This window comes from Rhipicephalus sanguineus, chromosome 5, assembly GCF_013339695.2.
Source record: "Rhipicephalus sanguineus isolate Rsan-2018 chromosome 5, BIME_Rsan_1.4, whole genome shotgun sequence".
Lineage (NCBI taxonomy): Eukaryota > Metazoa > Arthropoda > Arachnida > Ixodida > Ixodidae > Rhipicephalus > Rhipicephalus sanguineus.
The window spans coordinates 87,931,218-87,949,117 of NC_051180.1; the positions used below are offsets into that span (position 1 = coordinate 87,931,218).

The 17,900-nt window shown below is 46.1% G+C and overlaps 2 protein-coding genes across 3 annotated transcripts; both read right to left on the reverse strand.

The window, feature by feature from the left end:
• Positions 1-787: 787 nt before the first annotated feature.
• On the reverse strand, positions 788-6,109 carry LOC119393954 (juvenile hormone acid O-methyltransferase-like). Of its 2 annotated transcripts, none has more exons than XM_037661156.2 (3): positions 5,504-6,109; positions 4,669-4,807; positions 788-1,157 (listed from the first exon to the last, which is right to left on the reverse strand). In XM_037661156.2, the coding sequence occupies exons 1-3, from the start codon at positions 6,068-6,070 to the stop codon at positions 997-999; spliced, it is 867 nt and encodes a 288-aa protein (XP_037517084.1). In that variant the 5' UTR covers positions 6,071-6,109; the 3' UTR covers positions 788-996. The 2 variants fall into 2 exon arrangements, with proteins under 2 accessions (XP_037517084.1, XP_037517083.1); XM_037661155.2 differs by having other exon boundaries at positions 4,651-4,807.
• A 7,054-nt stretch (positions 6,110-13,163) lies between these two features.
• LOC119394805 (uncharacterized) lies at positions 13,164-17,635 on the reverse strand. Its single transcript, XM_037662108.2, has 4 exons — positions 17,581-17,635; positions 15,913-16,520; positions 15,422-15,578; positions 13,164-13,378 (listed from the first exon to the last, which is right to left on the reverse strand). The coding sequence occupies exons 1-4, from the start codon at positions 17,633-17,635 to the stop codon at positions 13,212-13,214; spliced, it is 987 nt and encodes a 328-aa protein (XP_037518036.1). The 3' UTR covers positions 13,164-13,211.
• Between the last annotated feature and the right edge of the window lie 265 nt (positions 17,636-17,900).

Below are 17,900 nucleotides of genomic sequence, written 5' to 3' on the forward strand. Positions count from 1 at the left end.
TTTCCTTATGGCTTCGTGCTACAAGTGAATGGATCCACCAAGACTGAAAAATTCTGATAAGACCTGACTCTTCTGAAATGTCCTATTCTTCCTTGCTCCTTTTCTTCAGCTTCAGAGTATATGTTTGAAATAATATTGAAGGATTTCGCATCACTTTACAACATTTGATAGCTGAAAGAATGGTTTAAACGGTGTAGCTGCTTACTATCAAAATCTTGTTTAATAAAACAAATATTTATGGGAACAGAAGAGTAAAAGAGCGTGAAGTTGAAAAAAGAGTTTCGTTGTGTATGTAATGTGCTGACATTTAATCAGTGTGATAGGTGTTCATATACTACGCATGTAACTGTAAAGATGGATGTAAATCAGGAAAAGTGTCAGTTAAGCATGGTTCACGTGGTAGAGTAACGCCCTACTTTGAGAAATATTCTTGCGCAATACGCCAACTTTCGTCAAATGCACGTAACCTTTTTTTTCTGTACTTTATGTGGAAATAGTGGAAATTCACTACGAGAAGTGACTGCAGCGATAGAAATTTACTAAATTTACATTGACTGCAGCAATAGAAATTCAGCTTATCATAATTACAAAATTAAGTTAATTTCTGTGAATAGCATGAAACATCGAGAATGTTGTTTCGGAACCATTACTTTAAGGACATCGTTAAGACAGCAGTTCAAAGGGTAGTTGAGATTCATGTATGTGTGGTTCTAGGTGAATCAAACAATGAGGACTGATACAGACTTACTTTTTATATAAAATGAGTTTCACAATTCGTTGTTGATGAATGTCTTGAATTCACATTTAGGCAAATGAAAACACAACAGCAGAAAGCACAAATTTGCCTGTACGGCAGTAAATTGAGCTTCATATTGTAATACTTCAAGCGCCGAATCATTTTATAAGCGCTTCCTGTTGGTATATTGAAGGTCTTGAAGCAGATGTAAGGTTACGCTTTTGCAGGAGCTGGTGGATTGAAGCTCACTATGCTACGGCTTATAGTCCGTGAAACACGAATCTCAGCTCCCGAGTTGTCCCTGTGCATGAATAGTTCGAGCAATGTCCTTGTTTCAGAAGTTCCTTGAGGAAATTCTCCAACTCTGCTTTTCCTTCTTTTCCCAGAAGCGAGTAGACGGGGTTGGTGTGCAGAAATAGGCCTGTGAAATTGAAAATTATATTACTATATCTATTTGCGTAGGACATCACTATTTTCAAACTTCGAAAAATACTATGCAATACTTACTGTTTAAATTGCACGTGGCCAGCGGCAGACAGCGCGTTGCACATGCTAAGCAACACGCGACAAGGCCGGGACTTTCTCAAGTTGAAAGCGAGGTAGAAAAATAATAAAACTGGCGACTTAGGATGCCGATTTGGTTTGAATTCAGTGAAACCACCTGCGTCACAATGTTTAGTGACGGGAAATAGCGCGCGGTTTGCGTCGAATGATGTTTTCAACTCTTTTTATCAAACTACATAACGTGAATTGACTGCCGGTGAAAGCAAGGAACGAATGGCACTCGATTAAAACTTTTTCAGTTCAATTCAATTCAATTCAGTTTATTCAGATAATTTTTTTTTGCCTAGCTTGAAGGGACTAAAGGCAGATTAGCTCTGCCTGACTAGGGTCCCTCCACCCATACAATTGCTCAGATGCAGTGCAACATAACAATAGAGATTTCTTTCTTTTTTTAGGAACACAAAAGCACAACAGCAAAATTCAAAGAGTATACAGAGTAACTGGAACATGCACTTTAAAATATAACAATGCAAACAACACCAATTACCCGTAGAAAGATAAAAAAATGTAAAATACTGAAACCAGGAAGATATTAGGCACTAGATACTTCATTGAAAGGCCTGATATTATCCATGAGGCTCATTTTTACGCCCTTTCCTCGTCGCGCTGGCGATATCTTGGCGCTATTCAATTCACATGCATGTTTTGAACAGCCCGACGCTTTCGCTGTCACCAGGCTTACCAGGTTACGAAGGCGATGAGTAGGGTTGTTGATTCATGTGGAAGTTTTGCATATACGCTGTTTGAAACAATTACAACGAAGACACGCAGACCAGGGTTGCCAGCTTTGGCTACATTGAACTATGCTCTGTTCCAGAAGTTCCGTGCAGCAGAGCCAAGGCTACACGACCCTTCCACAGTGCTGCACGGAACTTCTGGAACAGATTACTCTGTTCCAAACTCTGTTCCAGAAGTTCCGTGCAGCAGAGCCAAGGCCACACGACCCTTCCACAGTGCTGCACGGAACTTCTGGAACAGAGTATAATTTGGTTACTTTTTCAGGCCGCTGGCGGTAGAAAAAAGACGTATTGGCTAGTTGGCCACTTTTTGGCTACATTCTTGTATGCTGGATTTCAACCAAACTACCAATATCTGGTGACCGGGGTTCTCCCTACGTTGGGCAGCGGTGGAAATGCCGCCCACGGCTCCGCTCCGCTTCACCGCCCAACGGCTTTCGATAGACCACCCACCACTCCGATTGACCCGTTGGAATTTCGCGCGTGAGGAACCAATAAGTAGCAACTCTCTGCGCACAACGCCAGCAAGTCGTGCCCTCTGCGCCCTGGTTATCTAAAGAGGAGTCTGAACAGGCGTCTTTGTGGTTTCGAGAATCGCCAACTCTAGTGCCAGCGCTAGACCACAAGCGCCCTTGCTTCCGTGTTCTACTATGATGAAGTGCCTCATAGATGCCAGAAATGCGCGACCAGAAGGTGACGTAGCAGCCGCTGGCGTTCGAACATGCAGCGACGAAACATGGCGTGCCGACCAAGGCGTGTTTCCAGCACCAGAAATTCAATTCGGCACTTGCACTACACAAAAGAAAATGCTTTTGGATACATGGCGGGGACTCGGGGAAAACTGTTTCGTGTTTCGCTGACCACCTATTGTGGAACGCGGCATTAAACCACACTTGGAAGTGAATAGGGCAATCGAAAGCCTTCTGAAACCAGGGCGCCCTGAACACAGCGACATTAGGAATGGGATATCACACCAACTGCTTGTGTGATTTGCTAGAATTAGGTACGGACTGCGACTAAGGAATGTTAACTGCTCGGACTTATTCGTCATCACGCAAGAAATGATCGCGAAAGTTACTAAAATTTATGCTTCAGTCCCAGCAACTGTGATTCTGAGCACACTCATGCACCACAAGGTTGCTACTTGTCATTTTAAGAAAGGTCACGCAAGACGGTTGAGGAAAGCGTCATTTTTGCAACAGCGCAAGAAACCTCGTCATCCTGCACGAAATTATTTCTAGAGTCAACCATTTATGCTTGAATCTCAGCAATTTCTATTTTGAAGGGTTAATAATAATATCTGAGGTTTAACGTCCCAAAACCACGATATGATTATGAGAGACGCCGTAGTGAAGGGCTCCGGAAATTTAGACCACCTGGGGTTCTTTAACGTGCACCTAAATCATAGTACACGGGCCTCAAACATTTTAGCCTCCATCGAAAATGCAGCCGCCGCGGCCGGGATTCGATCCCGCGACCTTTGGGTCAGCAGTCAAGCGCTATAACCACTAGACCACCATGGCGGGGCTTATTTTGAAGGGTTCATGCAGAACGTATTTGGATCTTTGCCGATATGGTTGTGCATTTAATCATTTAAACAAAAACGTAACAGTTTTTTGAACACATAATAAAGTTCGTTGTCTGTCTGTCTTTGAACAGACGCGTGGCCTATTTTTGGCTACTTTTACTGCCCTTGGCTCGAGTTGGCTACTTTTTGGCTAGTTTCTCCCATTTCTTGGATATATTGTTGCCTTTACGACCTCGCAACCCTGACACAGACGGGACAGTGTCCCGTTAACATCTCGTCTGTCCATGTGTCTTCTTCGTTGTAACGGTTTCAAACAGCGCATGTTCAAAACTTCGAGAGATTAAGAAACTAAATAAATCTTTTCAGGGGAACCTGAGAATAATGTGAAGCCTGCGAATTGTCTACACTTGTCTGCTTATAATTGGCCCAGATGGCTGCTACAGCCTCAGTGACAGGCTTAGTAATTAGTATGCAGTCCATTACCATATTCTACAACATGACGAAATTTCATCAAGTCTAGAACAAGTACTCCAGCTTAGAGAGACGAGGAGGTGGAGCAGCTCTCTAATTTCCAAGACTAACTGTTCTTGGGTCCGCGACGTAAAGCCAAGATCAAACACTGAAGCACTGACTTGAAGTCAGTGAACACGCTCCATTTCTTAGGTGGTTCATCAAAAATTACGCTAAGTGCGCTGGGAAGAGCAGTAACCTCCGCGGCCTCCAGCCTAGAAGATGTGAACGAAACATGGATGTGCCGATCTCGTTGCTAACTGTTTTGAATGGCTCTCGAAAGTTGGCAAATTCATTACTTTTTATAGTACTGCCTTATTTAATCATCGATAGCTGACAATCGACAGAAAACCGTATGAGAGTTGAGACTATTTGCCTTGTTATTCTTACAAGTCTGCGAGCGATTGAAACATTAGAAAAGTAGATCGCAAAGAAAGATGTTCCCAGAGCGTTTGACGCCACTGGCGGGAAGAGTAAACAACTCAAAGTGCTAGCCGTCATTCCTGTGATAGCTGCACGATCGCGGTGTGTACCTATCGGCGTTAACTTTTGTAGGAAACAAGACAAATACTTACGTGCGATATCGTCCATACTAGAACTCGTGGCCTCCACGCGCACCACTTCGCACGACAGAGGCACAAGGCTGGTTGATCTCACGATGTCCATAAGGTAGTTCCTCAGGTACACTGGGTCGTGGGTGTCGGGAAACTCTGGCCCAACTTTCTTCAGCACCTGTTTATTACAATTTTAAGTGTTGAAATATCGAAATACACGTATCGAGCACGATTATTTTGGAAAACGTAGCCTCAAACATTGAAAACGCACCATCTCCGATATAGAAGCGTACGGAAACTTAAAAAGACCGTTCGGACATACAACGAGGCATAAAAAATAATAGAGGAGACCCAAGCAATCTCCATACATGCTAAGTAGGAATCGCGGTTGAGAACGGTTGCTTGATGGGCTAGTTGGTTCGCTGCAACTCATGTAACAGCGCGAAAAAGTGGAAAGGGCGATGAGAGTGCACCTCTTACACCTCTATACACCCATTTACACCCTGTCTCTGTCGTCGTCCGATCCACTTTTTCGCGCTGTTACACGAGTTGAGAATTGTGGTTTATTAGATCAGTTCGAGCTGCACAGGAAGGACACTTTCTGATTTTTCTGCAGAGCAGTTTAATATTCTGTGGAAAAGCTCCAATTATGCCTAGAATGTGCTCTTGATTTGGTTAACACTGCAGAACCTTTGAAGGAAAGTGATACAGCGCGGCGAATAAGTTATATATGTCCCTTTTCATTGCGGTGCTGAGTCACCCACGAACGTGCTGTACAAACGTGCCCAATTACTACTTCCTAAGAATGTACACCTGGGGCAGCCTTGCCTCACACTGCATAGTGCCTTGAACACGTGGGCATGCAAGTACTCACGTCACTGTATTCCTTCCATCTCTCCGAGTTTATCATTGCTTTGGAAAGCTGTAGCGGTCCAGGATGAGGATTGAAGACGATCAGGCACTCGCCACCGGCGGTCAACAAGCGTTCGACGTTCCTCAGCGCGGCACTTTTGTCGTGTATCCAGTGAAAGGTCAGGAAGGAATAGACGCGATCGAACTGTCCTTCGGTTTCGATGAATTGAGACACCTCGTCATCGATTGCAATATCCAGCATCCGGTGTTCGATTCTCGGGTGACCGTGTTCTCGCCTAGCGTAATCAATCATGGGGTACGAGTTGTCCACCGCTACTAGTCTTCTCATCGACGCCGGGCAGAGTGGCAACAAGTAGTTACAAGTGAAGTTGCCCGGGCCGCAACCGATGTCCAGATACTGCTCCTTGGATTCGCCGTCTTCTTTCCGGCCGGTGAAGAACGACGCCTGAAATCTCTTCAGAAGCTGGCCCGAAGACTCTCGGTTATGCATTCTGACCTCGTCGTAGATTTTGGGCAGCTCCTTCTGGAGGAACGCCGATGGTGAACTGTCTGACAGCTGAGGCGCCATGCTGCGACTTCAGCTGCGTATACGGCACCGCCTCCGCTATAGAAGAGAACGATGTGAGCGCTTATGAAAGTACTTGAATGTGCAAGAGAACTCTGTAGGCATTGATTGCGAACGTGCCTGCAACTATAAGTGCAAGATTAAACGAAGTGAAGATTTCTTAGATTAATAATCCCAGCTTTACGCAATACGCATATTCCCTTAGGTGTATTCTCTGTCATATGCGTAATACAAGCAAAAAAAAACAAAAAAGAAAAACAAAGCCTTGCTTGCCAGCGCATCGACGCCTACGCCTTGTTGCATATCTTTAGATATAGTTGGAACGAAGGCTATTTGCACAGGTATAGAAGCGGCTTACCTGCTTGCTTCAACCCATAGACAGTAGGATAAAGTGATGTTAACACTTTCAATCTATTGAAATCTCTGCATGAATGATAGGACAGACAACAATAGCGTTGTGCGCGTAGAGAGAGAGAGAGAGAAAGAGCAGAGGAAGGCAGGGAGGTTAACCAGAAGTTTGTATCCGGTATGCTACCCTGCACTGTGGCTTGGGGAATAGGTGGTTGAAAGCGAGAGAGAGAAAATAAATGCTATGCCGAGGTGGCCGCGCTCTGATGGAAGAATAATGTATGGACGTTCGCGTACAATGAGACTTAGCTATTCTCTTGAAAAACTTGAAGAAATGTCCTTTGCAACGACATCATTCAAAACCTACAGTGCAGCTTTTTGGCCGAGAAGGCGTACTATCAATCAGTGCTATCTGTATATCCAACACTGTGCCAAGCTCTTAATGCGTGTGTTACTCACCGGCAGCGTAAGCTTTGACGAAATGGTACTGGGTGTTCGCATTACCGCTTATATAGGCAATGATGTCGAAGGAGTGTCATCTGATGCACACGCCAGTGACTTGGAGTCAGTGGACGCATTTTTGCAGGGGACAGCGACTCTTTGTGGCTTTTTATCTGCTCCTGCCATGTTTCCCCTCGCTTTCTAACATAAACCTTCCTCTTGATGGTCATCGTATTCAGCAGTGTGCTATCTTTATCGCGCCTTCAGGGCGTCTACGCTACAATCTTTCAAGTGTGGCAATGACCTCCTCCTAGAAGTTTACCGTAGATAATTTAGATGAATGACCTGGAAGTTGACAACACAGGCGCGTCCGAACTTGTACAGAGGTCAACACACTTGTCTGGAACGCTGGAACGGCACTATCCGTCGCCGTGTATACCGATAACAAGTAGTTTCAACAGCCAACACTTGAGCAGTAATCCTGAGCTGCCATGCATAATTCGGGCTCTTTCAAACCAGGTGTAATCGCCAAACGTCGTCAGTGCAGTCCAGAGCGCGCCGTTCCAATGCTCTAGACAAGTGTGTGGATCTCTATACATTTATTAGAAAAAAAAACGGCAGGCCTGCGCTGAAACCGCAGCACAGTCACAGCGAAAGCTGGAAGAGCGGCGTTTCTAAAGCACCGTTGTAAGCTCTCTTGGGGCTACTAATACAAGTACACTAGCAAGGTACCCACTACGCCATGAATCACAATTTTTGTGAAGTACGGAAGCACCTACTAAGCCATTATCCGTCATTCTGCGGAGAAGCGAGGCACCAGTTACACGTCTGTAAGCATTATGTGCACTTTGTTGACGCCACGACTGATGACGATGAAGAATTATGGCTCAACCCTTTGTAATGGGTTGGAAGCTTTTAAACGGCCCACCAGTTATGTAATGTGCATTAGGTGACGCCCGGTCGCTATGTCCATCTCCCGCCAAGCTGTATAACATACGTTGACGTGGGAGAGAGAAGTGGGGGGGGGGGGGGCGAAGAACTTTACTGAGACCCCGAGGAAATGGATCATGCGCTTATGGGCTTCCTTGGCAACTAATACAAGTGCACTTGCGAGGAACCCACTATGCTATAAATCATTGTAATTTTTGAGAAGTAGGAAAGCAGGCATTATGCCATTTTTCGTCATTCTACGGAGAGCCGTGGTACCTGCTAAACGCATGTAAGGCATTATGCGCACTTTGTTGATGCTGTGCCTGATGACAATGAAGAATTACGGCGGAGCCCTTTGTAATGGGTTGGAAGCATTCAACAACCTTCTCGTTGCGCAATTCGCATTGTGTGACGCCTGATTACAGAATTCGCGTTGTGCGACGCTTGTTGTTTATTTTACTCTTCTACCACGCTATATTGCATATGTTAATGTGGTTCCTTCCCGACACGAAGCCTGTATAGGACCTTTTTCCAAAAAGCAGTTTCAAGCACCGGCATGGCTCAGCGGTTGAAATTTGGGATCCCACGCCGAGGCCCAGGTTCGAACCTCGTTCCGTCCTGGAATTGTTTTCTTATTTCGTTTTTTTTTTCTTATTTCGAGCGATAGTGGTTACGGACACCGGCGGCGACGGCGGCGGACAACTACGGCGCCAAAAACGGCCGGTGAAATGATCTCGTAACAGCTTTCGCTGTAAAACTCACGGTATGGCTGAGTCCTCTACATGCGACTCCTGCGGAACCGAAGAGACAATCGAACGCGTCTTGTGCAGCTGCGCTCGCTATGACACCCGGCGATGCCCGCTCCGGATGCTTTTGGACCAACTGGACTCCAGACCATTTTCTGTAGACAAGATTCTAGGACCTTGGATATGTGCTTCGTGAGCGCAGAAGGCAACTAAAGTGCTACTGAAGTACCTGAAATCAACAAATCTGAGCGACCGCCTGTACAGTGGATGAGCGCCCCCAAGAGTGCTCGTGATTGTGTCCATCCCTCATCTCTTCTCTTCCTCTCTCTCTCTTTTCGCCCCCTTCATCCTTCCCCCAGTGCAGAGTAGCAAATCGGACGTGCGTCTGGTTAACGTTCCTGTCTTTCCTTACTTCTCTCTCTCTCTCACAAAGCCCCTTATTGCTACCAGTAGAAAAGCAGCGCTAAAAAGACGGGACTCGTAATCGCTGGTAATCGCTGGTATCGCGTACTGCCGCGTGTGTTTTGCACGCTCGTGAAAGTCGCTCTGACAGAAAGTTCGACAAAATGCCGCATGCATGTGATGTTGCCGGATGCCCGAATGGTGCACAACGCCAGTGCTGCAGCAAGGAAACCGATGTGTCTTTTCACTGGGTGCCGCGGAACGAACCCTTACGCTCGAAGTGGCTTAGTCGCTGAATTGGAGCCCAGCGTCGCGAGCCAATGTCTCGGTGTTAAGTTCTCCGTCCATATCCATTGCGGCGATTGCGGCAAGCTTCGATGGCTTCGATCGCCGTTGTTGCTTCTGTGGGTCCCGCTACTTTCGCTCTGCTGCTACTAGTGTCGGCGGCCGCGCAGTAAAGGCGGGCAACGTTTGGGCAAGGCAGCAGTGACGCATGAAAGTCTGATTTCAGGCGGGTGATTTGAAGTGCGCTAACGTGATGCGGACCACTAAAACATGATTTTATTTCAAAATAAGCACTTCCTTGTCATAAAAGTAGCACTACGAGGTTTCTGGACCGCTATTTCAACAATCAACGTCGACTTAATATTTGCCTTTAGTGTCTCTTTAAGGCAAGCTCGCCGCCACACTCTTTTCCCTTCTCTCTTTTCCTGCTGCGTGAGCGCGGTACCCGCCACCAGGGAATTGACGGACTGGAGTTAAACAGATTCGCTGTAAAAGAACTAACGCAGTAAAACTGTTTATCTGCTGCTCAAAGGATGAGTGGAATCACCTTCCCTAAATGCTGCCTCAGTTACAAGGGTACTAATCACTCGAAAGAAACCGCACGCGACATTTCGTTCTAAGCGTTCTTTTTTTTTTCTTTTCAATTCAGCACAATGCTTACGTGCGTGAATGATTCATTCTCGCTTACACATCGAGTCGTGTACCTTTTTAGTAAAGAACAAGATAAAGAAGGAAAAGGAGATTCTAAAGCAGATTGTGTGCGACTGTTCGTCTCGGCGGGAAGCTTTTGCCGTCGTAAGAAAGCAGCGATTCCAATACAGTTCGTAGTTCACGGAACGACATTGCCTCTGTGAAGCGTGTTCACAACCTATGGCATTTACTCCGCCGTTTCCTAGGCCAGAAACGTTCGAGTCGATCTCTGATACAAAAAAAAAAAAAATCACGCCATATCCACGGAATGAATGATGATAAGTGGGCGAAGCTCGAGAGGGGGAGATCATTGTAAACCGTAACTCTCCCGTGAAAGTTAGCCCATTACATCATAGAAAGACGTAAGGCTGTGCGTATATTATACAAAATCAACTTTTATTTTGTTCTTGTTCGTTTGTTGTTTCGTTTCTTCGTTTGTTCTTTTCATTTCGTCGTTGTCATGGCGACTGGATTGCGAGGTCCCTTCATTATGACGGCTTTATGGTCCGTGAAATGAAGCGAGAGAGGTTCTTGTACTGGCTGCAGTGGGAAGTTTGCAAACACTAAGTCTATGCACGTCCCTCGGATCGTGGTAGGTTGCATATGGATACATCTGAGTGCGTATTTGGAAAGCATGTGCTGCACGATCCAGTCATTGGCAATGAGGTCCACGTTGAAGTCCCCAACCAGCACAAACGGACGGTTCTTGTACTTGTTGTCGTAGTCACGTAACACAGCGTCTATAAACGACTTGACGTCCCCGATAGACTGGTTGGGTGCGAAGTACACGGTCATGACGGCGACTAGCAGACGGCGACTGAATCGGTGGACCGGTGTTTCGACGCGTGGTGGCGATTCCGGGCTCGATTGTCGGCTCCGCGATGGAGTGCCAAGCATGAAGCTTACCCCGCACCTCCACCAGTGTAACGACGTGGGATCGACGAGGACATGGAGCACGATAAACAAACACGCTTTATCGATCAGGGAAAGAACTGCAACGTCTTCTTCGTCCCTGCGCTGGGCCAAGAACACTCGCGCTGCTTCGTTGCCATCAACACTGCCACATACCGCGCGGCATAGGCGGTCACGTACGAGCTAGGAGGGACAGACCCACGGCTTTAGGTGGTGGTGGTGAAAACATTTATTGACAGAATTTCTGCGGAGAAGCTCCGGATATGCGGAGGTTCTTGACTTGCGGTGGGGGTGCCCTCAGTCCAGGGCTCCGCTCGCAGCAGCCGCTCTACGGGCCCGGTCAATTAGACTCAGCTGATCATCCAGGTTCTCGCTGGCCAGCAGCTGTTCCCATCGCTCCGCTGTGGGATTTTGTATCGGGGGAATGGAAGCACGCGGAGGTGATAATGATACGGCTTTAGGAGCTTCGCCCCTAAAACGCGCCAGAGCGCACGCATTGTGAAGCGTGCCCCACATTGCCAAAACTGCAGCCAGAACCACAGCCCGAGCCACCACCTGAGCCACAGCGAAAACCACAGCTGCTACTACTACAATGGACGTAGGAGACATTGGCCGACTCAACCACAGCACGGATTTTCCACGACTTGCCCAAGAAAGACAAAAATAAATTGTTGCGGTGCTTTGGTCTTCTATGGCCACTAAAAGAGTGCTTAGAATAAGCTGAACACTCAGACAGCCCGAGCTACTGTGCAACTGCTGGATATAATTGCGATAGCAATTATATGGACAGTCTCGTCTGGATTTTGCCGTCGCCGTCATATACCGTATATGTATAAGTATGTATATATAAATAAAAGCCCCAAAGAAAAATAATTCAGAAAAATGCTTCCGAAGCGCGGAATCGAACCAGGGACCTCTTGCTCCGCAGCGAGTAGCGCTAACCACTACGCCACGGAACGCAGGTCCTCCACGTAGCTAACGGCGAGCGTTATATACACACCCTTTACCGCTGGACGGACTCAGAGACGGCCGGCGCTTATAAGCGTTTCTTCATTACCAGTGAGATGGCGCTAGGAGCGCGACGGGCGCATTTAAAAGTCGTCGGCTCGCTCGCTCGCTTCTTCTTATATTTGCGCAGGGAGAACCTTGGCCTTCCGCTGTCTGCTCGCGCGGTTTTTTCGTGGTCAGGGCAAGAGGGATGTTTCGAGCTTTCACCGTGATGTCCGCGCTCATGTTACGCAGCGTACGAAAGTCACTCGAGCTCAAGAGACGCCGCTAAACGAACAAACAGAAGATGAGCGTGAACTATCAGTGTCACAGCTCGACACTTGAAGCACGCTAGCTTCCTTCGCTGCTTCGGCCGCCTTTGCAACAGGAGCGCTGTTCAAACTGAGAGTATCCATTGGCGAGCCTCACTTCGTATAGCATTAGTTTCTTGCTATCGCATTTATCGCTTCGCCCTTGCGGCGAAACTGTGATTTTTTTAATCCAGTATTTCATCTCTCCAGTAGCCACGATGGCTTCCTTACGGCCCTCTTTTCGTGCTGAAGACAGAAGAAAGGCCACGACTTCCCTGTCGAATTCCAGAGCGCCGAAGTCGTGTAGATCCGAGAAGCTGTACCTCAGTGGGCGATTGCATTCCTGCGTACGTGAAGTGCTCACCTTCTCTCTTTCTTTTTTTCTTTTTCTATTCCCTATTCCCTGACCCGCAGTGCAGGGCAGGAAACCGGACCCTCATCTGGTAAATCTTCCTGGCTTTTCTCTTCTTGCGTTGTATCTCTCTCTCTTTCTCTATTTTATAATTAATAACGTTATGGATTCTGTTTCTTGTGCCAAAAGTATTTGTGTAGCTTCTAATCATCCATTCGGGATTTAGATGGAAATAATTGTGAGTTGCTTTTAACTTGCCGCAGCTATTGTAGGACTCCTTGTGACCTGTCTTATGTCTGAATGACCTATTTCTGATATTGTGTAACGTTCTTAACTAACTAACTAACTAACTAACTAACTAACTAACTAACTAACTAACTAACTAACTAACTAACTAACTAACTAACTAACTAACTAACTAACTAACTAACTAACTAACTAACTAACTAACTAACTAACTAACTAACTAACTAAATAAATAAAAAAAAGCAGTGATGCACATTGTACAGGCTAGATGAAAAAAATTATTGTTTATGGCAACCTTGAATTTATTTTCCCACACAGAAAAACACAGCAGACGCAAATATAAATTGCAGCGCGCGGCCGAAAAATTGAGCTTGCTATTGTGAGACTCCGAACGCCGAAGCCCTTGATGGGCGCGTTCGTTTTTGGTATTGAAGGTCTGGAACAGATATCGGCTTAAGCTCTTGCAGGAACCGGTGGACTAGGAGCTCAGGATGCTACGGCTTATATCCGTGAAAGACGAATCTCAGGTTCCGACGTGCCCCTGTGCTTGAATAGTTCGAGTAACGACCTTGTTTGATGAGTTGCTTGAGAAAATCCTCCAACTCGGCCTTTCCTTGTTCTGTCAGAAGCGAGTAGACCGGGTTCATGGGCAGAACTAGACCTGCGAAGTTGAGAAATATATTATTAATTGTCTTTGAGTCGGCCATTTTTTAATGTCTTTGGAAATCCTTATCAAAAGTCGTTTGAGTGGGCTTTTGAATAGGCCACCATTATTTTCTAACTTCCCAAAAATACTTGTTTTCTTCGCTTATGCAGTTTCGTCTGTTGAGCGATTGCGGCGCACTGTATCAGAAATTTATGTTGCACGTGGTCGGCTGCACCTGCCGCAGTTGACTAGTGATTACGGCGCTTGGCTGCTGACCCGAAGGTCACGGGATGAAATCGCGGCCGCGGCGGCCGCATTTAGATGGAGGCAAAATGCCAGAGGCCCGTGTGCTTAGATATAGAAGCACGTTAAAGAACCACAGGTGGTTAAAATTTCTGGAGCCCTCCACTATGGCGTCTCTCATAATCATATCGTGGTTTTGGGGCGCAAAACACCAACAATTATTATTATTACACGGTCGGCTGTGGACTGCGTGTTGCACATGCTAACGTCTACGTCAGAGCTTCTGCATTCTGAAAGCGGGTTAAAAAAATAAAAAAAGCAATAAAAAAAAGCAATAAAAAAGTGGCGACTTGGGGCTATCGGTCTTGTTCGAATGAAGTGAAGCCACCTGCTACACAAAGTTTACTGATGGGAAATAGAAAGTAATTTCTCTCAATACATTTTATCAGCGGCTACGACGAGGTAGAAGTCCAGGTGAAGGCGGAAGCTTGATAAAAAAAATTATTGAAAATTTTTTCTAGAAGTTCGAAATTTTTTCATTACCACGAGGTAAATTCAGTGCCGGTAAAAGCGAAAAGCGAATGGTTGCAGTAACGGCACTCAGCTCTGACTTCACTGAAAGGCCTTGTAGCCGGATTTTATTATCCGGTGGCCACATTCTTACGTCCTGCGCTCGCCAAGATAATCAATTTTTTTCGCCTTTAAAATTTACATACTTCTTTTTACCAGCCCGATGCTTTCCCTGTCGCTGTTATCAAAATTCAGACAACTAAAGTTTCTTGAGAGGGCCTCTCAATAAAGTAACCATATTTAGCAGCTATGCTTTTTTTATGGTGAGCGGTAGCATGCCCATAGAAAGAGAACGATAATGATGTTGTTTTTCGTGCTTCTCCTGCTTTATGAGGAGTGGATGTCTTGTATAGATATCAAATGTTGAGCTTTCTCTGCATTACTATGCTATCAGAGTGTTCTCGTATATGACATTTTGAATTGAAGCACATCTGCATATTTTTCCAGATACTACAGAACCGTTTTCTGACACTGCTCGAGTAAATTCAAGTGTTTCTAAAGCAATATTTCTACGGAAATTGATGTTACACGAGTCACGTACGTAGAATACAGATGTAACAAGGAAGTTTACTAAACGCGCCGAAAAGTTTCGTTCAGGCCCACCAGCCTGAGCAACGCCGAGAGCATTTGGAATCTAACCGAAGTAATTCTGAAGGTAAGCAAGTGCACGGTGTGCTGGACCACTGCTAGCGTCCTTTGCTATAAATGATCAGGTAGAAATGAGGCGCTGGTGCCAATGGTAGCCGCAAGTGTCACAGCCAGTGGTAACATTCTGAACACTGTTGGACCAGATTTTGTCTACTGTGATTGGCCCAGAGGGATGCTACAGCTTCAGTGACAGGCTCATACGCAGCCACTGCGGAATTCTAAAACATGACGAAATTTCGCAACGTCTAGCAAATATACTTCAGCATAGGAATTCTGAACAGAACATTCGTGAACCTACCTCGTTAATAATATTTTTAATGGCTGTTGGACTTTGCGAATAGATTAATTTAAATAGTACTGCGTTATTCAACAAATAGCAGTCACTATACATACGCATAAAAGCCTAGATTATTTGCCTTGTTATGCTTACAAGTGTTTAAGCTTACTCTGGGGAATGTAAGAAGATGAATCGTAACAAAAGAGGTTCGCAGAACGCTTGAAGTCCCAAGCGAAAAGACTATACAACTGCTAGCACTAACCATCATTGCTCAGATAGCTAAACAATCACGGTGCAGAGTAACTAGCGCCAACACTTACGCGCAACTTCCTCCATAGTGGCACTCGGGGCCTCCACGCGCACCAGTTCGCACGTCAGCGGCACGAGTCTGGTTGATCTGACGATGTCGATAAGGTAGTTCCTCAGGCACGCAGGGTCGTGGGTGTCGGGAAACTCTGGCCCAACCTTCTTCAGCACCTGCTTATTACAATTATGAGTGTTCGAATCCGGAAATACAAAACAGTGCGTGGTTATCCTAGAAAGAGTAGCCTTAACTGGTGAATCAAATTCTGAATATGCATATTGGCTTATGGCGATGGCGCTATGTCTTGTGTAATCCTGGGGGATGTATGGCTCATTGACGAATTTCGGATATTTCTACGTGACCAGAAACAAGAAATTGAGAGAACAACGCACCACAGATGTAGCGAGATTGATGTTGGGTGTTAATCCTACTTAGAATGTACTCCTTGGGCAGCCTTGCCTCACATTGTATAGTATATCCTGAACACGCGGACATGCAAGTACTCACGTCACTGTATTCCTTCCATCGGTCCGAGTTTATCATTGCTTTGGAAAGCTGTAGGGGTCCAGGATGAGGATTGAAGACGATCAGGCACTCACCACCTGGGGTCAACAAGCGTTCGACGTTCCTCAGCGCGGCACCTTTGTCGTGTATCCAGTGGAACGTCAGGAAGGAATAGACGCGATCAAACTGTCCTTCGGCTTCGATGAACTGAGACACCTCGCCATCGATCGCGATGTCCAGCATACGGTGTTCGATCTTCGAGTGGCCGTGTTCTCGCCTAGCGTAATCGATCATGGGGTACGAGTTGTCCACCGCTACTAGTCTTCTCATTGACAGCGGGCAGAGCGGCAGCAGGTAGTCGCGCGTGAGGTTGCCCGGTCCGCAACCGATTTCCAGATACTGCTCGTTGCATTTGTCGTCTTCTTTCGAGCCGGTGAAGAACGACGCCTGCCAGGTCTTCAGAAGCTGGCCCGACGACTCGGTGTCATGGATCTTGACCTGGTCGTAGATCTTGGGCACCGCCTTCTCGAGGAACGCCGATGGTGACGCGTTGGATAACTGAACGAACGCTCCATGATGCGACTTCTCCTGCGTATGGTGGAACGTGTCCGCTAGAAAGGAACAATGAAAACACTGCTGAGAGGGCCTAAATATTCAAGAGAATGCTGAACAAATTGATTATAGACGTTTCTGCCACCTTAACCGAAACAAGGAACAACGCGTACGAGCATTGCTTGCCACATTTCGCAAGTGTGACACATGGAAATAAGTGAAGGTTTCTGAGGTAAAAAATCGCAGCGGTTTACAATGCGCATACTCACTTTGTTTGCTTATATGACATGTGTAATGGAAGAAAAAAAAAGCTTGCCTTTCACGCTCCTACGCCATCCACATGTTGCTTATCTTTAAATATGCTATAAACGATTTTATGTCCCAAAAAACACAGAGCACAAGAGAAGACGATGAGAATATTTAATTATTTAAATGATAGAATTCACGTACGAGATGCTTTAGTCGACCCGGAAAGAAGAAATGAAATTCACTTCGAGAGAAGGGGCACAGGGCTCTCGAGAAGAGGTTATAGACCAATAGCCGAGCCTTATATTCATAACTTGGGCCATAATTTGAAGAAGACTGCGAGCAGGGCACGGCCTTCCGCTCGTCTTTTTCGCCCTTGGTGAGGTCGGAAGGCTCCGCTCTCGAATAGATAAAGAAAAAGAAAGAAGAGGCAAAAATGAAAGATGCTGTGGAACCAGACGTGGGCGATCACTAATGAGATGCGCAGAAGGGTTAGTACATAAAACTCCCCTCGGATGGGGCTGTTATGTTATACTCTAGGGCAAACCGGTCACTGAGTAGAGAGAGGCAGACAGACAGAAGGAGAGATAGGGAGGTTGAGTGAAAGGCAGGAAGGTTAACCAGAAGAAAATTATCCGGTTCGCTACCCTGCACTGGGGAAGGGATAAGGGGGTATGGAGGTAAGGAAGGAAAGAAAAAGAGAAATATAAAGAAAAAAAGATGGCTAAGCCCTCCGTCATAGGAACCGGTATAACACGAAAGTGAAACCTGCCGTCACAGAAGTAGTTGATTGTCATAGTCCATTGGTATATGAGAGCTTGTACTATGTCTACTGTTGTTTGACAGATATAGCACCGCTTGATGTGAACTCACTCACGTTGACGCCTAGTGCCACATCTCCGTAGCGACGACTAACACCCATGATCATGATTTAATCCTTGCCGTAGCTGAAGTTCTTAACATATACGTGGGTACCGCATATTGTGAATCCCGCGCAAAGATGGTATCAACAAGCACATAATAAACACTGATACTCGATGTGCACTCCTTCAAAGCGTCGTCAAACGTGAAGAGAAATGCTAGGCGCGTCGTGTCTTCCCTCTAGCCTGACCGTTATTTCTCACAGGACGAGCGGGGAACGCGGTGCAACAGCGTGGCGAGCGTCTGAGAGCTATTTTTCAATATGGATGACT

What these genes read in the sequence shown, in the direction of transcription:
- LOC119393954 (XM_037661155.2), bottom strand. Translation starts at nt 6,070, where the DNA reads ATGGCGCCTCAGCTGTCAGACAGTTCACCATCGGCGTTCCTCCAGAAG. An exon ending in GATGGAAGGAATACAGTGAC is followed by an intron (nt 4,808 to 5,503) that starts GTGAGTACTTGC and finishes TGTAATAAACAG; the next exon opens with GTGCTGAAGAAAGTTGGGCC. An exon ending in TAGTATGGACGATATCGCAC is followed by an intron (nt 1,158 to 4,650) that starts GTAAGTATTTGT and finishes TCAATTTCACAG; the next exon opens with GCCTATTTCTGCACACCAAC.
- LOC119394805 (XM_037662108.2), bottom strand. Translation starts at nt 17,635, where the DNA reads ATGATCATGGGTGTTAGTCGTCGCTACGGAGATGTGGCACTAGGCGTC. An exon ending in GATGGAAGGAATACAGTGAC is followed by an intron (nt 15,579 to 15,912) that starts GTGAGTACTTGC and finishes TGTAATAAGCAG; the next exon opens with GTGCTGAAGAAGGTTGGGCC. An exon ending in CACTATGGAGGAAGTTGCGC is followed by an intron (nt 13,379 to 15,421) that starts GTAAGTGTTGGC and finishes TCAACTTCGCAG; the next exon opens with GTCTAGTTCTGCCCATGAAC.